Here is a 17,162-nt window from a genome sequence, read left to right on the forward strand (position 1 = left end):
TCTAACAAGACAAGGATCAGAATTCTGACCCTTCAGGCCACTGAACGAGCCCTGGGGGTTGCCATGTGAATGACTGGGTGGCAGTGAGCAGGTTCGTTTATGCAGTTAGCCCAAATGGAAGATCGTTAGGCTTCAGCCGTGTTCACCTGCTGCACAGCCTCAGTCTTCTGATCGCCCTTACTCCACTGAAACCTGAGAATGAAACAACGGGTCAGTTGATGTCGGGCTCCCTGATGTCAGACTCTTGACGCATCTTTCACGCCCTAAACTCAGGCTGGGTACGAAAAAATCCCCAAGGGAGTTGATGGCAACCGTAGAAAATTCTGCTCAAGTGTGGCTAGTAGGCCCAAGAAACGGATCAATAGAACCAGAGAAAATTAGAGCTGGAAGGAACCTTCCAGATCATCGAGCCAATTCATCTTATAAATAAAAGATAATCTTATACGATGATGGCCTTGCCCACTCTCACAGTTATTAGTGGCTGGAGGGCTCCTTGTATCCTATTCTTTGGAGAATCAGGAAACACTTCCATGAATGGACTCATTGTAGGAAATACCTATTGCCCCATAATTGCTTTCTTCAGGGGTGCTGGCAGCAATGGGATGTGACACCGACGTATTTCCAGAGCCTGTTAAAAAGAAAAGCAAAGAGGCAAACACTTTATGTCCAGTTGCCAAAGTGAAAGAACATAACTCTAAATAGTTTGATTTTCTTTTCACTCTAATGTAGGAGCCTGCAGGCCAATTTTATGGTCTGCAGACCAAATCTAGCCTGCCACCCGTTTTTGTGTGGCCCTTAAACTAAAAGTGGTTTTAAATCTTTTTAATGGTTAGGGAAAAAATCAGAAGACGAAGAGTATTTTATGGCAGGTAAAATTATAAATTTCAGTATTTACATATGATGTTCTACTGAAACACAGCCACTCGTTGAGTATGTCTATGGCTGCTTTTGGCTACAATGGCAGAGTGGAGCAGTTGCAACAGAGACTACGTGGCCCGCAGAGCCTAAAACATTTACCATTTGGCACTTTACAGAAAAAACGTTGCCGATTCCTGCCTGGCAGTGTTGCAGAATCACAAGAACAAAGGCGCATGGGTCCTGGAATCACTGTGAGGAAGGCCACCGCTGAACATAAACACCAGAAATAAACTTCCGTGATTAAGGGGCTATAATTCGGAGGTTTATTTGTCACAGTCATTAACAGTACCCTAACTATAGACGGGATGAGCCCTGACAGGTTGGAAATTACTGCACTCCTTGGAGCAAAAAATAATGACAACGTGAACTAAGGATGTGCAGGAGTATGGGTTGTTTGGGGGATAGTTCAGAGGTAGAATAGGCATGTCTGTTGCCAAATGGTTGTTGGCAGTGAGAGAAAAACATTCTTTAAGAGGACGCGCCTCAAACTTTTCCAAATATTACATGTGCAAATAGTAAGCGAAGAATGATACTAAAATCATAAACCCCAGAATTTTGGGCATCTTCTGTTCCTGGGAAGCCCCCTGGCATGGGAAGTAGACACGTGTGGCGGAGAACGCTTGAGTTCCTCTGCAGCGGGGGGTTGAAATGGTCTGTAGGAGGCAAAGGGTTTTTGTGTGTGTGATCAAAAGAGAAAAAAAATGCAAAAACTAAAGTCAAAGCGAGTGAGCAAACAAAAACAATCACTGTTTTGTTAGGCGACAACTTCACTAAAAAGAAAAAGCCAGCTGTGTAGGTTTGTTCAGACTTCGATGATTTCTGCACTCTGCCTCGCAATCGAGCAGGACCTGGTTTCCATGTAGTCGCTAGTTCTTTTCACCCCGAGGCAACCACAACAACAATGGTTCTGTGATGGACAAGAGCATCGAGATTTTCATGAGCAGTGCACTTGTTTCAAATCTGTGCACTTCTGGGCTTCCCTGGTGGCGCAGTGGTTGAGAGTCCGCCTGCCGATGCAGGAGACACGGGTTCGTGCCCCGGTCTGGGAAGATCCCACATGTCACAGAGCGGCTGGGCCCGTGAGCCATGGCCGCTGAGCCTGCGCGTCCGGAGCCTGTGCTCCGCAACGGGAGAGGCCACAACGGTGAGAGGCCCGCATACCACAAAAACAAAACAAAAACAAATCTGTGCACTTCTATATGCACAATTAAATAGGAGACTGGTCAACACGGGATAACGGTATTCTGTTAACATTTCTAATGTCTAAGACCTTCTTAGAATGCAAAAACCGAAGCAACCTCCCAAACTTCAAACATGATGGATGCGCCCAGAAGGCAAGCCATATTTCTATTTAACTGTATAGCATTTAGAAAGCAGAATTAAACACAAAATATCAGTTTATAGGACAGACCAAGATGTTCTGGCTGGGAATAAGCAAACATATAAAGTTGTGAATGAGCTCATCTTAATGGGGAGACTTGTTCTGGTATGTTTTTCTCAGCGTGCGGGCCCTTTGCCATCTGTCTGCTTTACTAACTTAGAATAGGATATGCTTGCATGCTTGCCTTTTATATTAATTGCTCCATGTGAGGAGAAAAACTTCATTTCATTTTGAGCATGCTTGGCTCTTTCAGGGACGTCACATTTATAATTGTCCTGCCCGCTTCCGTCTCCAGACTCAGGAGGTTGGAAGCGGAAGAGGGAGTCAGTAACGCTGTGAACTAGCTGACATGAGATTTCATTTTTATGCCAGTTGGCTAACCTATCCCAACGAGTGTCATGCTGTATCTCAAAAGTGGAGGAGAAAATGAAGAAAACCACTAATCTTTGCAGAAGGACGTAAAAGTAAAATTCCTCTAGAAGAAAAAACCGGGCAGGCAAAGCTGGGAAAAAGCAGAGTAGAGAGTCAGGACTAGAGTCTGAGACCTGTTGCCACAGAGCCTGAGGATGGCCTGTGCTCCCTGACCCCTCTGGACTCAGCACGCTGCTTGTCTTATCCCTCCCGGGCCCTGCTCTTTGCTGGGAGGCTGATTCAGTAATCGCTCCATCCAGGGAAGGATCTGATTGGCCATTTGGTTCTTAAATCTGCAAACTTGGCAAGCTCACCAAGCTCCGTCACTTGAGAAAGTACCCTCCTCTTAGGCTGCACCCAGGTTCACGGTGACAGCTCATGTGGTCCCAGAGGCCTGTGAGTCACGTTTCATCTGTCTCTCTTTCAAGGTGGTAACTGAATTTCTGTATAGGCTCTTTAACAATGATGTGAAATGTGGGTTTTTTCCACTGATAGAGCCACTGGAGGACATGTTTTTAGAACACAGAGCCTTGCCCAGTGCCCTTTAGATTACCACAGAGGCCCCTGTCCTAAGTGCTAAGTGAGGAATAGAGAATACAGTGTCCATCCAGTCACACCGCAGTAGTAAAGTCCCTTCACAGCCTGAAGCTGCTCTTTACCAACACTATTTCCATTTCACCTGGGCTCCAGCCTCTTATCTCCTTCTTTATCCCATGAAGTATGAAAGAACTTCCTTTGCTTTTTAGTTTAGTTGGAGCCAATGTCAACATTTTTCAAACACAACTTTAAAAACTGCAGGCAAATCAAAGAAAAACACATGCAGGGGAGCCGACAGATTTTCCAAATGCAGTCTTCCTATCATTACGTAACTAAAACAGAGCTGCCAACAATTTAGCAAGTTGTAGGGACCTGGCTCCATTTCCTCCATCTCAGGCATACCTAGGGTGAAAGCATCAGGCCAAGTTCCTCAGATATCTAGCTCCACGTTGATTGTGGCAGACAACATGCCAAATCTAGTGGGGTCCCCTTTCTCAAACGCTGCTCCTAGCATTTCTTCTAGGCACTAGCCCCCAGGGCATTTCCTGTAGCTCTAAGCTCCATTCAACTTCTCGTAGCCCCCTTGGGCACACTGATACTGGCCCTTGGGAGAAAAAGACATTTCTGTATCCTTGCTCCTCTCTAAAGGTTCCTTCCCTGAATCTTTCACATTAGCTTTCAGATAAGGTCCCTCACTTGCCTCTGTCTCTTGCTACAGGCTGGTTTCTCCATGCTCTGTGTCATGTGATTAAGAGTCACTAACTGGTTCCTCCCTAGGGTAGAGCTTATCTTCTCTGCTCTTGTTTGAAGAACCTAGGTCTTGTCTCACCAATGGTCATGTGCCATCTTTCCCCATAGCCTCTCAGCATTACACAGGTTCCTTACTTCCTCCTGATTTCAAAGCCCTTTGTGGTGAACATTCCTATTTCCTACTTCTTAACTAAGCTGGGATTTTGTTTGGGTATCCTCCCTCACCTGTGCCTGGAAGCCCATATTTTTAAGTCAGTGATTCTCGGTTGGGGGTAGGGGTGGTGGGAACATTTTGCTCCCAAGGGGATGTTTGACAATGTCTGGGCATAACTTTAGTTGTCACAGGGAGAGAGTGTATTACTGAATTCTAGTAGGTTGAGGTGAAGGATGTGGTTAAACATCCTATAATGTACAGGGCAGCTCCCAACAACAAAGAATGATTCTGGCTGTAATGTCCATAATGTTGAGTTTGAGAAACGCTGGTCCTAGAAAAAGATGACCTCACCCTAATTCTATAAGCAGGCTTGATTGATCTGTAAGTAAATAGATTCCTTTGCAGTGACTGGTTTAGCAACAAGTATATGATCCTCTCTAGGCCAATGAAACATGAGAGAAGTTGCTAGGTGCTTCTGAAACAGTCCTTCCTTCTGGACATTGTCAGGTGAGGACCCATCTCACTACCAGCTTTGGGGGCAAAGCAGAGTCAAGGGAATGGCAGGAAAAAGGACCAGAGCCACTGGACTCAGTGAATCCTGAAGCCCACCCTTCTGCTCAGCTTCCAGGGAGAGGTGACACTCTTTATTGTTTAGGTATGCTTGAGATAAACTTTGCTGTTACCTGCAGCCACATGAATCCAACGGATGCATCTTTATTTATTTTTTTGCTCACTCATTCATTTCTGCTTGTTATCTGAAGGGTGCCTCTAGCTCTTAGCTAATTTTCAGAGCCATCTTGATCTTGGACAGTGATTTGGCTCAAGTCCCAGCTCTGTCTACCAGTGCTTCAGTGTTCAGGAGACCCTTCTGAATACGAAGTTCCTTTAATTGTCATTGCAGTGATAAAATGACTTCACTCATAAAATAAAAATAACAGAGAATCCATTCACAGAGCACCTATCGGATCCAACCAATCGGGCTTTCTAAGTTCGACTAGGCCTAAATAAGAGCAAAACCTGGAGAGCATCAGAGAGAAAAGGCCGAGATCCAGAGAGAAGACATTTCATTTTAACATTTTATGAATAAAATAGAAAGTAGTACTTAGCATTTTAAAGATACTAGAGCAGGTGTTCTTTTATATTCCTTTACATTGGCTGTTGAATGTTATTAAAACCAATTGCCTGGATGCCTGGAAAAATAGACACGTTGACATTAAGGAAGACAAAAGTCAAAGGAAGGCAGGAGAAGCAGACCTCCAGCAGAGGGAGAGATACTCCTGCTGGGTGGGGTAGGGAGTCGCTTTGTGTCTTTCTAACTTAACTGTAGAAAACACAGAACTAAACATCTGCGGCATACCTACTGTATAGCACAGGGAACTCTACTCAGTCCTCTGCGGTGACCTAAATAGGAAGGAGATCCAAAACAAGAGGGGATATATGTATATGTATGGCTGATTCACTTTGCTGTCCAGTAGAAACGAACACAACGTTGTAAAACAACTACACTCCAATAAAAATTAGAAAAAAAAATCTGCTGCATGTGACTTAAAAATCAAGTCTCACTCCATCATTCCTTTTCCAAATGATCCTTCTATGCCAAATAGCTTGTGAGCACTGAGAAACTCATGCCGATTGAGGCTTTTCCAAAAATAGGACACTTACAAAAGGTGTAAACTTCCAGTTATAAAATATAAGTAAGTCCTGGGGATGTAATGTACAACATGGTGACTAGAGTTAATAATACTGTATTGTATATTTGAAAATTGCTAAAAGAATGACCTTAAAAGTTCTCATCACAAGAAAAGAAAGTATAACTATGTGTGGTGATAGATGTTAATTAGATTTCTAGTGGTGAGCACTTTGCAATATATACAAATATAGAATCGTGTTGTACACCCAAAACTTATACAATGTTATATGTCAATTATATCTCAAGTTTTAAAAATAAGGACATTTAATTTTTTTTAAAAGATTTAATAAAAAGATCAAGCAACTAAATTCCTTTGTTCAAATCCTCAGAGTGGAAGAAAGGGTATATTACAATGGTTGGATAATCAATTACTCTGGATTTCCCAAAGTTATAATACACTCTTATACTTGCTGGTCTCAAATACTTCAGTTTTCTAGATCCTTGAACAAAAAAAAACCCTCTATCTCAATTTGGGAAAAGTAAGCTCTGTATTAGATTTGACACAATAAATTCTTACCATTGTTCACAAGTCAGCTCTGTGATAAGACAGATATGAACAGTTTATGTCCTAGAAAACATTAAACTCCTTAAAAAGATGACAAATGGGCTGTGGACAACTATGAGGAACTCTCCGAACAAAGGCTCTTAGTGTGAGCTCCATATCTCAGTAATTATCAAGTGTGTAAATTGGTTCTCACTGGCTCTGCTTTCTGTAAGAAGACTGCAGATTAGACCACTCTGTGTGTGTCTGTGGGGGCATAGGAATCAATAGAGGGTTTGGGAAATCACAAAAGTCAGAGAGACAAAAGTACCAAATGGAATGTTGCCACATACTTGACATCAGTTTGAATTGAAACCAGGGATTTTTCTTACCGTCACTGGAACCAAAGCTTCCATCAATGGACTTTCTCTGAAACCTGCAAACAAGCACATACACATGCTCCTAAGACCGCAAAAACGTCAGCATTTTCCATTTGCTCCCTATGGACTTTGTTGCGGATTTGTCTGCTAGGATCTCCTAAAAATGGGCCTTTGGATGTGCAGAAATAGGAACTCTGATACATTGCCGGTGGGACTATAAAATGGAGCAGCCACTTTGAAAAACCATTTGACAGTTCCTTAAAAAGTTAAACCTAGAGACACAATATGACCCAGCGATTCCACACCTAGGCACATACAGGCGTACATATATTAAATTCATGAATTTATTTCCATATTCATTTATTTTCACCCTTTAATGTGCACAATTCTATGCATTTTAATATGTTCACAGAGTTGTGCAACCACCACTATTTTCTAGTTGCAGAACATTGTCATCATCACCCAGAGAAATCTCAAACCATAGCAGTTACTGCTCATTCTCTACTCCTCCCAGCCCTTGGCAATCCCTAATCTACTCTCTGTCTCTATAAATTTGCCTATTCTGGACATTTCATATAAATGGAACTGTATTGCATGTGGTCTCTGTCTTCTTTCACTTAGCGTAATGCTTTCAAGGTTCACTTATGTGGTAGCATGAATGAATACTTCAGTCTTTTCATGGCTGAATAATATTCCATCGTATGGATATATACCATGCTTAATTTATTTGTTTACACTTGATATACATTTTGATTGTTTCCACTTTTTAGCTATCATGAATAACACTGCTATGAATATTTGTGTACAAGTTTTTGTGTGGATATATGTGTTAAATTCTCTTGGGTATGACCTAGGAATGGAAGTGCTGAGTATGAGGTAACTCTGTGTTTAACATTTCTTTCTAAACTGTTTTCTACTGTAGCTCAATAGCAGGAACTAAATATTTTACATTCCTATTAGCAATGTACAACGTTCTAATTTCTCTACATCCTTGCCAACTCTCGTTATTTTCATTAAAAAAAATTTATTATAGCCATCTTAGTGGATATGAAGTGATATCTCATTGTAGTTTTGATTTGCGTTTCCCTGATGGTTAATGTTATTGAACATCTTTTCACATGCTTATTGGCCATTTGCATATTTCTTTGGAGAAACATCTATTCAATTTTAAAAATGCCTATTTTTAAATGGGGATATTTTTCTTTTTATCTTTGTGTTGTAAGAATTCTTTACCTAGTTTAGATACTAGACTCTTACTGGATATATGATTTACAAACATTTTCTCCAGTTTTGGGTATTGTATTTTCACTTCCTTGATAATGTCTTTTAAAAACACAAAAGTTTTAATTTTGATGAAGTCCAATTTACCTATTTTTTTCTTTTTTTACTTGTGCTTTTGCTATCATATCTAAGAAACTATTACCTAATCTAAGGTCACAAAGATTTACACCTATGTTTTCTTCTAAGAGTTTTATAGATTTGGCTCTTTTATTTAGATCTATGTTCTATTTAGAGTTAATTATTTTTATATGTTGTGAGGTAGGGGTACAACTTCATTCTTTTTCATGTGGATACCCAAGTGTCCCAGCACCATTTGTTGAAAAGAATATCCTTGTTCCACTGAATTGTCTTGCCACCCTTGTCAAAAATCAATTGACCATAAATGTGTTTATTTCTGAACTCTCAATTCTGTTCCATTGATCTGTATGTCTTTCCTTATGTCAGTGCCAGAGTTTTGAATATTGTCGCTTTGTAGTTAGTTTTGACATCAGAAAGTGTAAGACCTCCAGCTTTGTTCTTTTTTTTTTCATGATTTTTTTTCCTATTCTGGGTCCCTTGCATTTCCAGATGAATTTTAGGATCAGTTTATCAATTTTTGGAAGAAAGTCAGCTGGGACTTTCATAGGGATTGTGTTGAATCTATAAATCAGTTAAGGGACTATTACCACGTCTTTTAGTTTATATTGCTGCTGTAACAAATTATCACAGTCTTAGTGGTTTAGAACAATACAAATTTATTATCTTCAGTTCTGGATGTCAATTCTAAAATGAGTCTTATGTGGCTAAAATCAAGATATCAGCAGGGCTGTATTCCTTCTGGAGAATCCAGGGGAGGATCCATTTCTTTGCCTTTTCCAACTTCTAGACGTGGCCTGCATTCCTTAAGTCATGGCCCCTTCCCCCATCTTCAAATGTATTACTCCAACCTCTGCTTCCCTCGTCACACCTCCTCCTATCTTTGACTCTCTTGCCTCCCTCTTATAAGGACCCTTGTGATTACATTATACCCACACAGATAATCCAGGATAATCTCCATAATTTTATCACATCTATAAATCTCTTTTGCCATGTAAAGTAACATATTCACAGGTTCTGAATATTAGAACATGAGCATTTTGGGGGGGCCATTATTTTGTCTACTATACCATCTTAATAATATTAAGTCTTTCAATCTGTGAACACAGGATGTCTTTTCATATATTTAGGTTCTCTTTAAGTTCTTTCAAGGATGTTTTGTAGTTTTCAATGTACAAGTCATATTTAATTTCTTAAATTTTTTCTTAAGTACTCTATTATTATTTTTGATGCTATTGTAAATAGAATTATTTTCTTAATCTCGTGTTTGAGTCGTGCACTGCCAGTGTATAGAAATACAATTGATTTCTGTATATTGATCTTGTATCCTATAATCTTGATAAACTCAGGGTTTCTTTTTGGAGGTGATGAAAATTAGACAGTGGTGATGGTTGTGCAACTGTGAATATACTAAAACCACTGAATTTTTAAAGGGGGGTGAATTTTATGGTCTATGAGTTATGTCTTAATAAAGTCATTATTTTAAAAACTGGGTGTATCAAATGTAAATGTCTATCAAAAATTAAAATGTGAATTGCTCTCTTCCCCCCAAATAAGCCTACCTTTTGGACATGAAGTTGGAGTTGGGGGGGAAGGGAGAAAAGCTGGGGACTCCATGTGCCTGTGCTTTGGTACATGTTCTTGTTTATTTCCAAATGGGGGCTCTAGAAGTTGCACACCCCTGATCCTGGTATGTTTGGTGGAAGGACTTCTCTTCATACCTCTTTTGTTCCTAGACACAGCAAACCCATCCCTGCCTCAGGGCCTTTGCTCTTGTTCTCTGCCTGGGCCACTCTCTCCCCAAATCCTCACATGGCTGGCTCCTACTTGCCATTCAGGTCTTGGTCCTGAGAGGTCTTCCCTGCTGAACAAATCAAATCTAAAGTAGCTTCCCCAGTCCAATCATTCTCTGTCCCACCACTATGTTTGTTCTCCTCCTGTCACTAGCTGAAATTATTTTCTTTATTAATTGCTTGTTTGCTTGCTTGCTTATATGTTTTTCCTTTGTACAATGTAAGCTCTATTAGAGCAGGGATCTAGACTGTCTTGTTCACCACTGTATCACTAACCTTTGGGACAGGGCCTGGCACTCAGGAAATGATAACTAAATATTTGTTGAGTGAACAAGGCATATCATTAAGGAGAGCAGTTACAATTGGGTCTGACTGTTCTAGCTGGCAAATGAGGCTCTAGGGAAGTCCCTTTAAAAAAGCAATTTTAGTGATATCAACTAGCAGGCAATTACATGAACTCATAAAAGATGATGTGTTTGGACTGTGTTTGTATTAACAGGCTTTAACCACATTTGCCCTAGGTTTTGGAGCTGATAAAGTTCTTAATTAGAGGAGTTAAATGATTTACAAAGCTAGGGTGAGGCAGGCAGTATCGAGTGAACAAACAAAAAAAGAGTAATTGAGACCTATGCTAGATTGATTGAAAAATGGCTATACCTCATCTTGTATCTAGCTCCTTCAATCAAAAGTGGAGTCTGTGTCTTTACCTCTTGCAGCTGGACTGGCCTTATCACTTGTTTTGGCCAATAGAAAGGGGGGAAGTGATATCATGCCACTTTTGAACCTACCTCTTAAGGAAGCCTTGCATTCTTCTGCCATCTCTTTTGGAGATACAGTAGGGCTAGGCTGCTGGAGGATGAGAGGCAAAGTACAGCTGAGGCCAGTCTAGAAAAGCCAGCTCTTCTCTGACCTGCCAGTTGATTTCACTCTATGACCACACCCAGCTGAGATCTCTGAGCCTAGTCCAGATTAGCAGAATCATCCAGCTGACCCATAGATTTGTGAGCAAATGTAAATATGTATTGGAGTTTTTATGGTTGGAGTTTTTGGAGTTTTTATGGTTGATTTTTTCTTTTTGTGGTACGCGGGTCTCTCACTGTTGTGGTCTCTCCCGTTGCGGAGCACAAGCTCCGGACGCGCAGGCTCAGCGGCCATGGCTCACGGGCCCAGCCGCTCCGCGGCATGTGGGATCTTCCCGGACGGGGGCACGAACCCACGTCCCCTGCGTCGGCAGGCGGACTCTTAACCACTGCGCCACCAGGGAGGCCCTTATGGTTGATTTTTATGCAGCATTATTGTGGCAATAGATAACTAATACAGGAATCAAGGGAAGAACGAGTAATCAGGATCATGTAGTTTGAACTCAACATCTGGCAGGGTGACTGAGAGGAAGGAATAAGAGACATGTATGCAGGGCTTCCCTGGTGGCACAGTGGTTAAGAATCTGCCTGCCAATGCAGGGGACACGGGGTCGAGCCCTGGCCCGGGAAGATCCCACATGCCATGGAGCAACTAAGCCCGTGCACCACAACTACTGAGCCTGCGCTCTAGAGCCCGTGAGACACAACTACTGAAGCCTGCGCGCCTAGAACCTGTGCTCCACAACAAGAGAAGCCACCGCGATGAGAAGCACGCGCACTGCAACAGAGTAGCCCTTGCCTGCCGCAGCTAGGGAAAGCCCCTGCACAGCAACGAAGACCCAACACAGCCAAAAATAAATTAATAAAATAAATTTTAAAAATAAATTGATATAGATATAATATAATTAAAGAAAAAAAGAGACGTGTATGTAGTGCTTGACCCAGGGGGGTCATTGCAGGGGCTCCATAAATACTTGCTGAATGAATTGGAGCTGGGGGTGGGGAGGGGAATGGAGTTCGGGGTTGAGCCAAAAAAACATAAAAACAAAAAAACATAAAAAACAAAAAATAGCATAAAAACGCTTTGAATTCTTAGCTCCCTGAGGACAGGAGCCATGTCTCTAATCATTGTTTTCATCCTGATCTCATAGCATGTACTGTGAACCCCACATGTATTAGTAATAAAGAACAGGGGGCTCAACGAGCAATTGGCATTCTGCTCCAGGACTGGCTGGCTTCACTTGGTTTTGTAGAAAACTTTGTTATTTCTGCTTAGTTCAATGAAGGAAGAGTTCTATTAGCATTTTCTCTCAGTTTATTCCCCTATTTAGATGCCAAGTAGTTCTTATGTCTCCAGATTTCTATTTTCAGTTTGCCTATATTTAGAAAGAATCTATGCTTGTGCAGTTGGCAGTAGCAAAGTAATCTGGCAGCCAGAGGTTTCAACAGAGCCTACGCCACAACTTTCAAAAACTGTGCTCGCTTCAGCAGGCTGAATAAAAACTTTAGAGAGATTGATATCCAGCTATTAATTTCTGTCTGTTTGTACACTGGTTATATCTGCTAGGTAACTAAAGAGGTGAAACCTATTTTCTAAAATCTAGAACATCAGCGGTAGAGACAGCCTTCCTAAGAGAGGCAGAAAAGATGAACTTCTTTTCCCATGATGCTGTAACTCATCTGAGTCAAAACTGGCAGCTTTTCGGACCCCTTTTCAATCAAATTCATGCTGGGGTTCCAGGTTTTTGACCTGGTTTCCTTGATTAGGACTGCCCTCCTTCACATGCCCTGATCACTCCAGACCCATCTCGTCTGGGCTGCTTAAGAGCTAAGGCTCTGGAGCCAGGCTGCCTGGGTTCAAACCCAGGCAGTGAATTCTTGGTCAAACTGCTTAACCTCTGAATGCCTCAATTTCCTGAACTGTCAAATAATGCTAATACTACTACTTGTTGTGGGGCTTTAGATGAGATAGTCTACTCAGAGTGCCTGGCAAAGAATAAGTACTTGTTCAGTGTTAGTGATTATGATCTGATAAATTAATGAGCTGATAACCAGTTAATGTATGTATACTTTCCAGGTATAATATCTGCCTGTAGACTGGAGATTTTGTTTTTAATTTTTTATTTGAAAATAATTTCACATTTATAGAGAAGCTGTAAGAATAAGAATAGAATATAGAATACTCATGTATCATTACCTAGATTCACTTATTGTTAGCGTATTACCCCCTTTGCTTTCTCATTCTGTCTCTGGGTGCATATGTGTGTTTTCATATACATGTATACGTAAAAAATTTTTTCTGAACCACTTGAAAGTAAGTTGCATATGTCATGAACTTTTGTGCCTAAATATTTCCAAAGAATAAAGATACTCTCTTCCATAACCACAGTGTAGTTGTCAACTTCAGCATGTTTAACATCGATATGATAATCTTATCTAATCTGCTGTCTGTTTTACAGTTTTGTCAATTGACCCAATAATGTCCTTTATAGCATATTTTTCTTCTAGTAAAAGAACCAGTCTGAGATCAAATATTGTCCTTAGTGGTCACATATATTTAGTCTCCCTCAATCTGGAACATTTCCATAGCTATTTTTTGTCTTTCGTGATACATTTTAATAGCATGTTCATCATTTTGAGTTTGTCTAATTTTTTCCTCAGGATTATATTAAAAATGTGCATTTCTGGCTGGAATACTGCATAAGTGATGCTATTTCCTTCTCAGGGCATCACATCTGGAGACACAGAGTGTCCAACTTTCCCTTGGTCATATTTTTATCACCCTGTCAATAGTCTAATTTCTCCACTGTATAGTTACTACTTTTCCCCTTACAATTACTAAGCGATTTGTGGGGATACACTTAAGGCCATGCAAATATGTTGATCCTCATCAGATTTTCCTGCTAGTTTTAGTATTCATTGATGATTCTTAACCTGATCTATGCAAAATGATGATTTTCCAATTCCAGCACCCTCTTCTTATTTACCAGTCAGTGTTTGGTGTTCTGCTGTAGGCAAGAGTCCTCCCTTCTAGGTCAGTATTTGCTAATGGGTCCTGTCCCTAATGTGTATCTATTTTAGTAATTTTGTTGAGTTTATTAAATGTATATCTGTAAGAATTTTGGTCTTTCTTTCCTTCCTTCCTTCCTCCCTCCTTTTCTCCCTTCCTTTCTTCCCTTACTGATATGGATTCATGAATTTCTATTTTTCTCAATGGTTTATAATTCACTATTCTCCTTAATTGTTTTGGTTCTCAAATTGTCCCAGATGTGGCCAGTGGGTTTTTGAAGTCAGTTTCTCAATTGCAAAGCTTCATAAAAGTCACAGAAAGGAGTTATGAGTCAGAGGTAGGCCTGTATCACTGAGATAGTTGTATCATTGTGGTAGCCTTGAGGTTTTTCTCCAGATGAGACTAATCTTGCCCATTAATCTGAAAACTCTATCCTGGCTTTGTTTTCTTTACATTCTCAAGAGGAGAGAGAACATTTGTTTGTTATACCTCCTGCCATTCCTTTGTAGTTGTTTTACAGAGACCACGACAAGCTATGGAATTCTCAAGGTTCAGGCCTGCTCTGAGATACAAGGAAAGACTGGTGCTCTTTTCACTGGGGGCTCCAAACTCTTGGGAAGGGAAATTTCCAAATTACAGCATGATTATCTCCTTTTTTTCTCTCGAGGAACATTTTACTGTAAAATTGATGCTACAACAGTAAGAAAGCACCTGGTAATGTAGTGTCAAAGCATATTTATTACTCCTGCTACTTATTATACCTCAATATTTATTTTAGGCATTAATTGTACTTTTTGATGGAATGTTTAAAGCTGTTTCTAAATCTCCATGTTAGGTAGAACTCATTTCTTACATTCCATAGGATCTACATTAAGTATTTTCTGGTCTAAAAATTACCCAAGCTATCTTTCTGTTGAAGTTTCATTAACTATGAAAATAGCTAACACTATCAGCACTTACTCTGTGCAGGACATTGATGTAAACACTGCAGTTATACTGGTCTATGAGGTAAATTATTATCTCATTTTACAGATGAAGAAACTTAAGCATAGAAAGTTTAAGTAACTTGCCCAAGATCACACAGTTTGTGGCTAAGGTAGATTCGAATCCAGTTAATGTGGCTCTAAAATCTAATGTGCTAATCACTAAGCAGAGACAGGTGAAGGGGGTTGACATTTCTTGAAACTCTTGACATACCTGATATAATGAACAAATGCAACAAACAGGCATCCCAAGTAGAAGGAGAAGAAGATGAGGAAACTGAGGAGAATGGATTTCACATAAACAGATCCTGAGGGAAGAGAAACAGCCTTGGTCAGGATGTCCTCAAGAGAAGAGAGGACCATGTTTGGGACAGGACAGCTTCATGGGCCCATCTGCATCACACTCATTCTTAAATCCTAAGATAATTCCACTCAAAGCAGCAAAGCTATTGGAGGTCACCCAGACATCGTCCATAAATGGCTGCCTTTCACAGTGATGACTTCCTCAGGGAAGCTGGGGAGGGACTTCCTGTATACAACTTCATAGTTGACTTCCCTTTCTTTCTGCAAAGGATTTAGCAAAATGCTTTGATTCTCTCTTCTATCTCTAAGGTAAACATTAGTTTTCTTACGATGTTTCTCTGGAAGGATGACATTAGCATTGAATGACATGACTGCCTTCCTGACATAGGAATCTCTCCACTGAATCTCAGTAACAAGACTGACCTTTGATGGAAGGAACAATGGTCACTTTAAGGTTCTTTGCACGTTGTAGATTCCAGGTCTGGTTCTCCTTTTCTGGTAAAAAAGAACAAAGCACAGTGGATCAGATACTATGTTCCTGGTCTCTGATCTGAACAGCTGTTTAAAAACTGTCCAGAATTAACTCTGGTTGCTGAATTTCCTTTTAGCAAGAACTACGTGAAAACCTTCAAACTGTCTAATACTCTCTTTGGTTAAAACTTTCAACTTGGCCTTTGTTTGGGTGCATTTTGGTAGCACTAAGTGAGTCAAATGAGAATGCAGCCTCCTTTCTTGAATGAAGAAGGCTTGACCCTTCTCCTGATACCATATGGCTCAATATGCCACAGACATCTGAAGAAAACAGCTGCAAAAATAGAGAGCTACTACATTTTTGGTTTGCATTTTTCTTTTTCTTTTTTTTTAAAACATCTTTATTGGAGTATAATTGCTTTACAATGTTGTGTTAGTTTCTGCTGTATAACAAAGTGAATCAGCTATACGTATACATATGTCCCTATATCTCCTCCCTCTTGCGCCTCCCTTCTACCCTCCCTATCCCACCCCTCTAGGTGGTCACAAAGCACCGAGCTGATCTCCCTGTGCTATGGAGCTGATCTCCCTGTGCTATGGAGCTGCTTCCGACTAGCTATCTATTTTACATTTGGTAGTATATATATGTCAATGCTACTCTCTCACTTCGTCCCAGCTTACCCTTCCCCCTCCCCATGTCCTCAAGTCCATTCTCTATGTCTGTGTCTTTATTCCTGTCCTGCCCCTAGGTTCATCAGAACCATTGTTTTGGTTTTTTTTAGATTCCACGTATATATGTTAGCATACGGTATTTGTTTTTCTCTTTCTGACTTACTTTGTATGGCAGACTCTAGGTCCATCCACCTCACTACAAATAGCTCAATTTTGTTCCTTTTTATGGCTGAGTAATATTCCACTGTATATGTATGCTGCATCTTCTTTATCCATTCATCTGTTGAGGGACACTTAGGTTGCTTCCATGTCCTGGCTATTGTAAATAGTGCTGCAATGAACATTGTGGTACATGTCTCTTTTTGAATTATGGTTTTCTCAGGGTATATGCCCAGTAGTGGGATTGCTGGGTTGTATGGTAGTTCTATTTTTAGTTTTTTAAGGAACCTCCATACTGTTCTGCATAGTGGCTGTATCAATTTACATTCCCACCTAATGAAACTTAAAAGTTTTTGCACAGCAAAGGAAACCATAAACAAGACAAAAAGACAACACTCAGAATGGGAGAAAATATTTACAAACGAAGCAACTGACAAAGGATTAATCTCCAAAATATACAAGCAGCTCATGCAGCTCAATATCAAAAAAACAAACAACCCAATCCAAAAATGGGCAGAAGACCTAAAAAGACATTTCCCCAAAGAAGATATACAGATTGCCAACAGACACATGAAAGAATGCTCAACATCATTAATCATTAGAGAAATGCAAATCAAAACTACAATGAGCTATCACCTCACATTGGTCAGGATGGCCATCATCAAAAAATCTACAAGCAATAAATGCTGGAGAGGGTATGGAGAAAGGGGAACACTCTTGCACTGTTGGTTTGCATTTTTCTAGGCAGTGAGAATTTGTTTTTTTCTTATATGGTCATCAAAGGACTTATAGTTTACCGAGAACATTGGATGTTGGCAAAACTCTAGAGCTATGTAATTAAGAGATTAAAGAA

The 17,162-nt window shown here is 40.4% G+C and overlaps 1 protein-coding gene across 6 annotated transcripts in view; it reads right to left on the bottom strand.

Annotated features, from left to right (window-relative positions):
• Nucleotides 1-17,162, bottom strand: part of SIDT1 (SID1 transmembrane family member 1) — an 84,327-nt gene that overhangs the window by 26,106 nt on the left and 41,059 nt on the right. For all 6 annotated transcript variants that reach the window (XM_065876960.1, XM_065876959.1, XM_065876958.1 and 3 more), the window contains 4 exons: nt 15,431-15,502; nt 14,919-15,012; nt 6,715-6,758; nt 557-628 (listed from right to left, as the gene is read on the bottom strand). In XM_065876960.1, coding sequence (XP_065733032.1) covers nt 557-628; nt 6,715-6,758; nt 14,919-15,012; nt 15,431-15,502 — 282 coding nt within the window. The remainder of the gene's footprint in view (nt 1-556; nt 629-6,714; nt 6,759-14,918; nt 15,013-15,430; nt 15,503-17,162) is intronic.

Source organism: Phocoena phocoena, chromosome 4 (assembly GCF_963924675.1).
Source record: "Phocoena phocoena chromosome 4, mPhoPho1.1, whole genome shotgun sequence".
NCBI classification, from domain to species: Eukaryota; Metazoa; Chordata; class Mammalia; order Artiodactyla; family Phocoenidae; genus Phocoena; species Phocoena phocoena.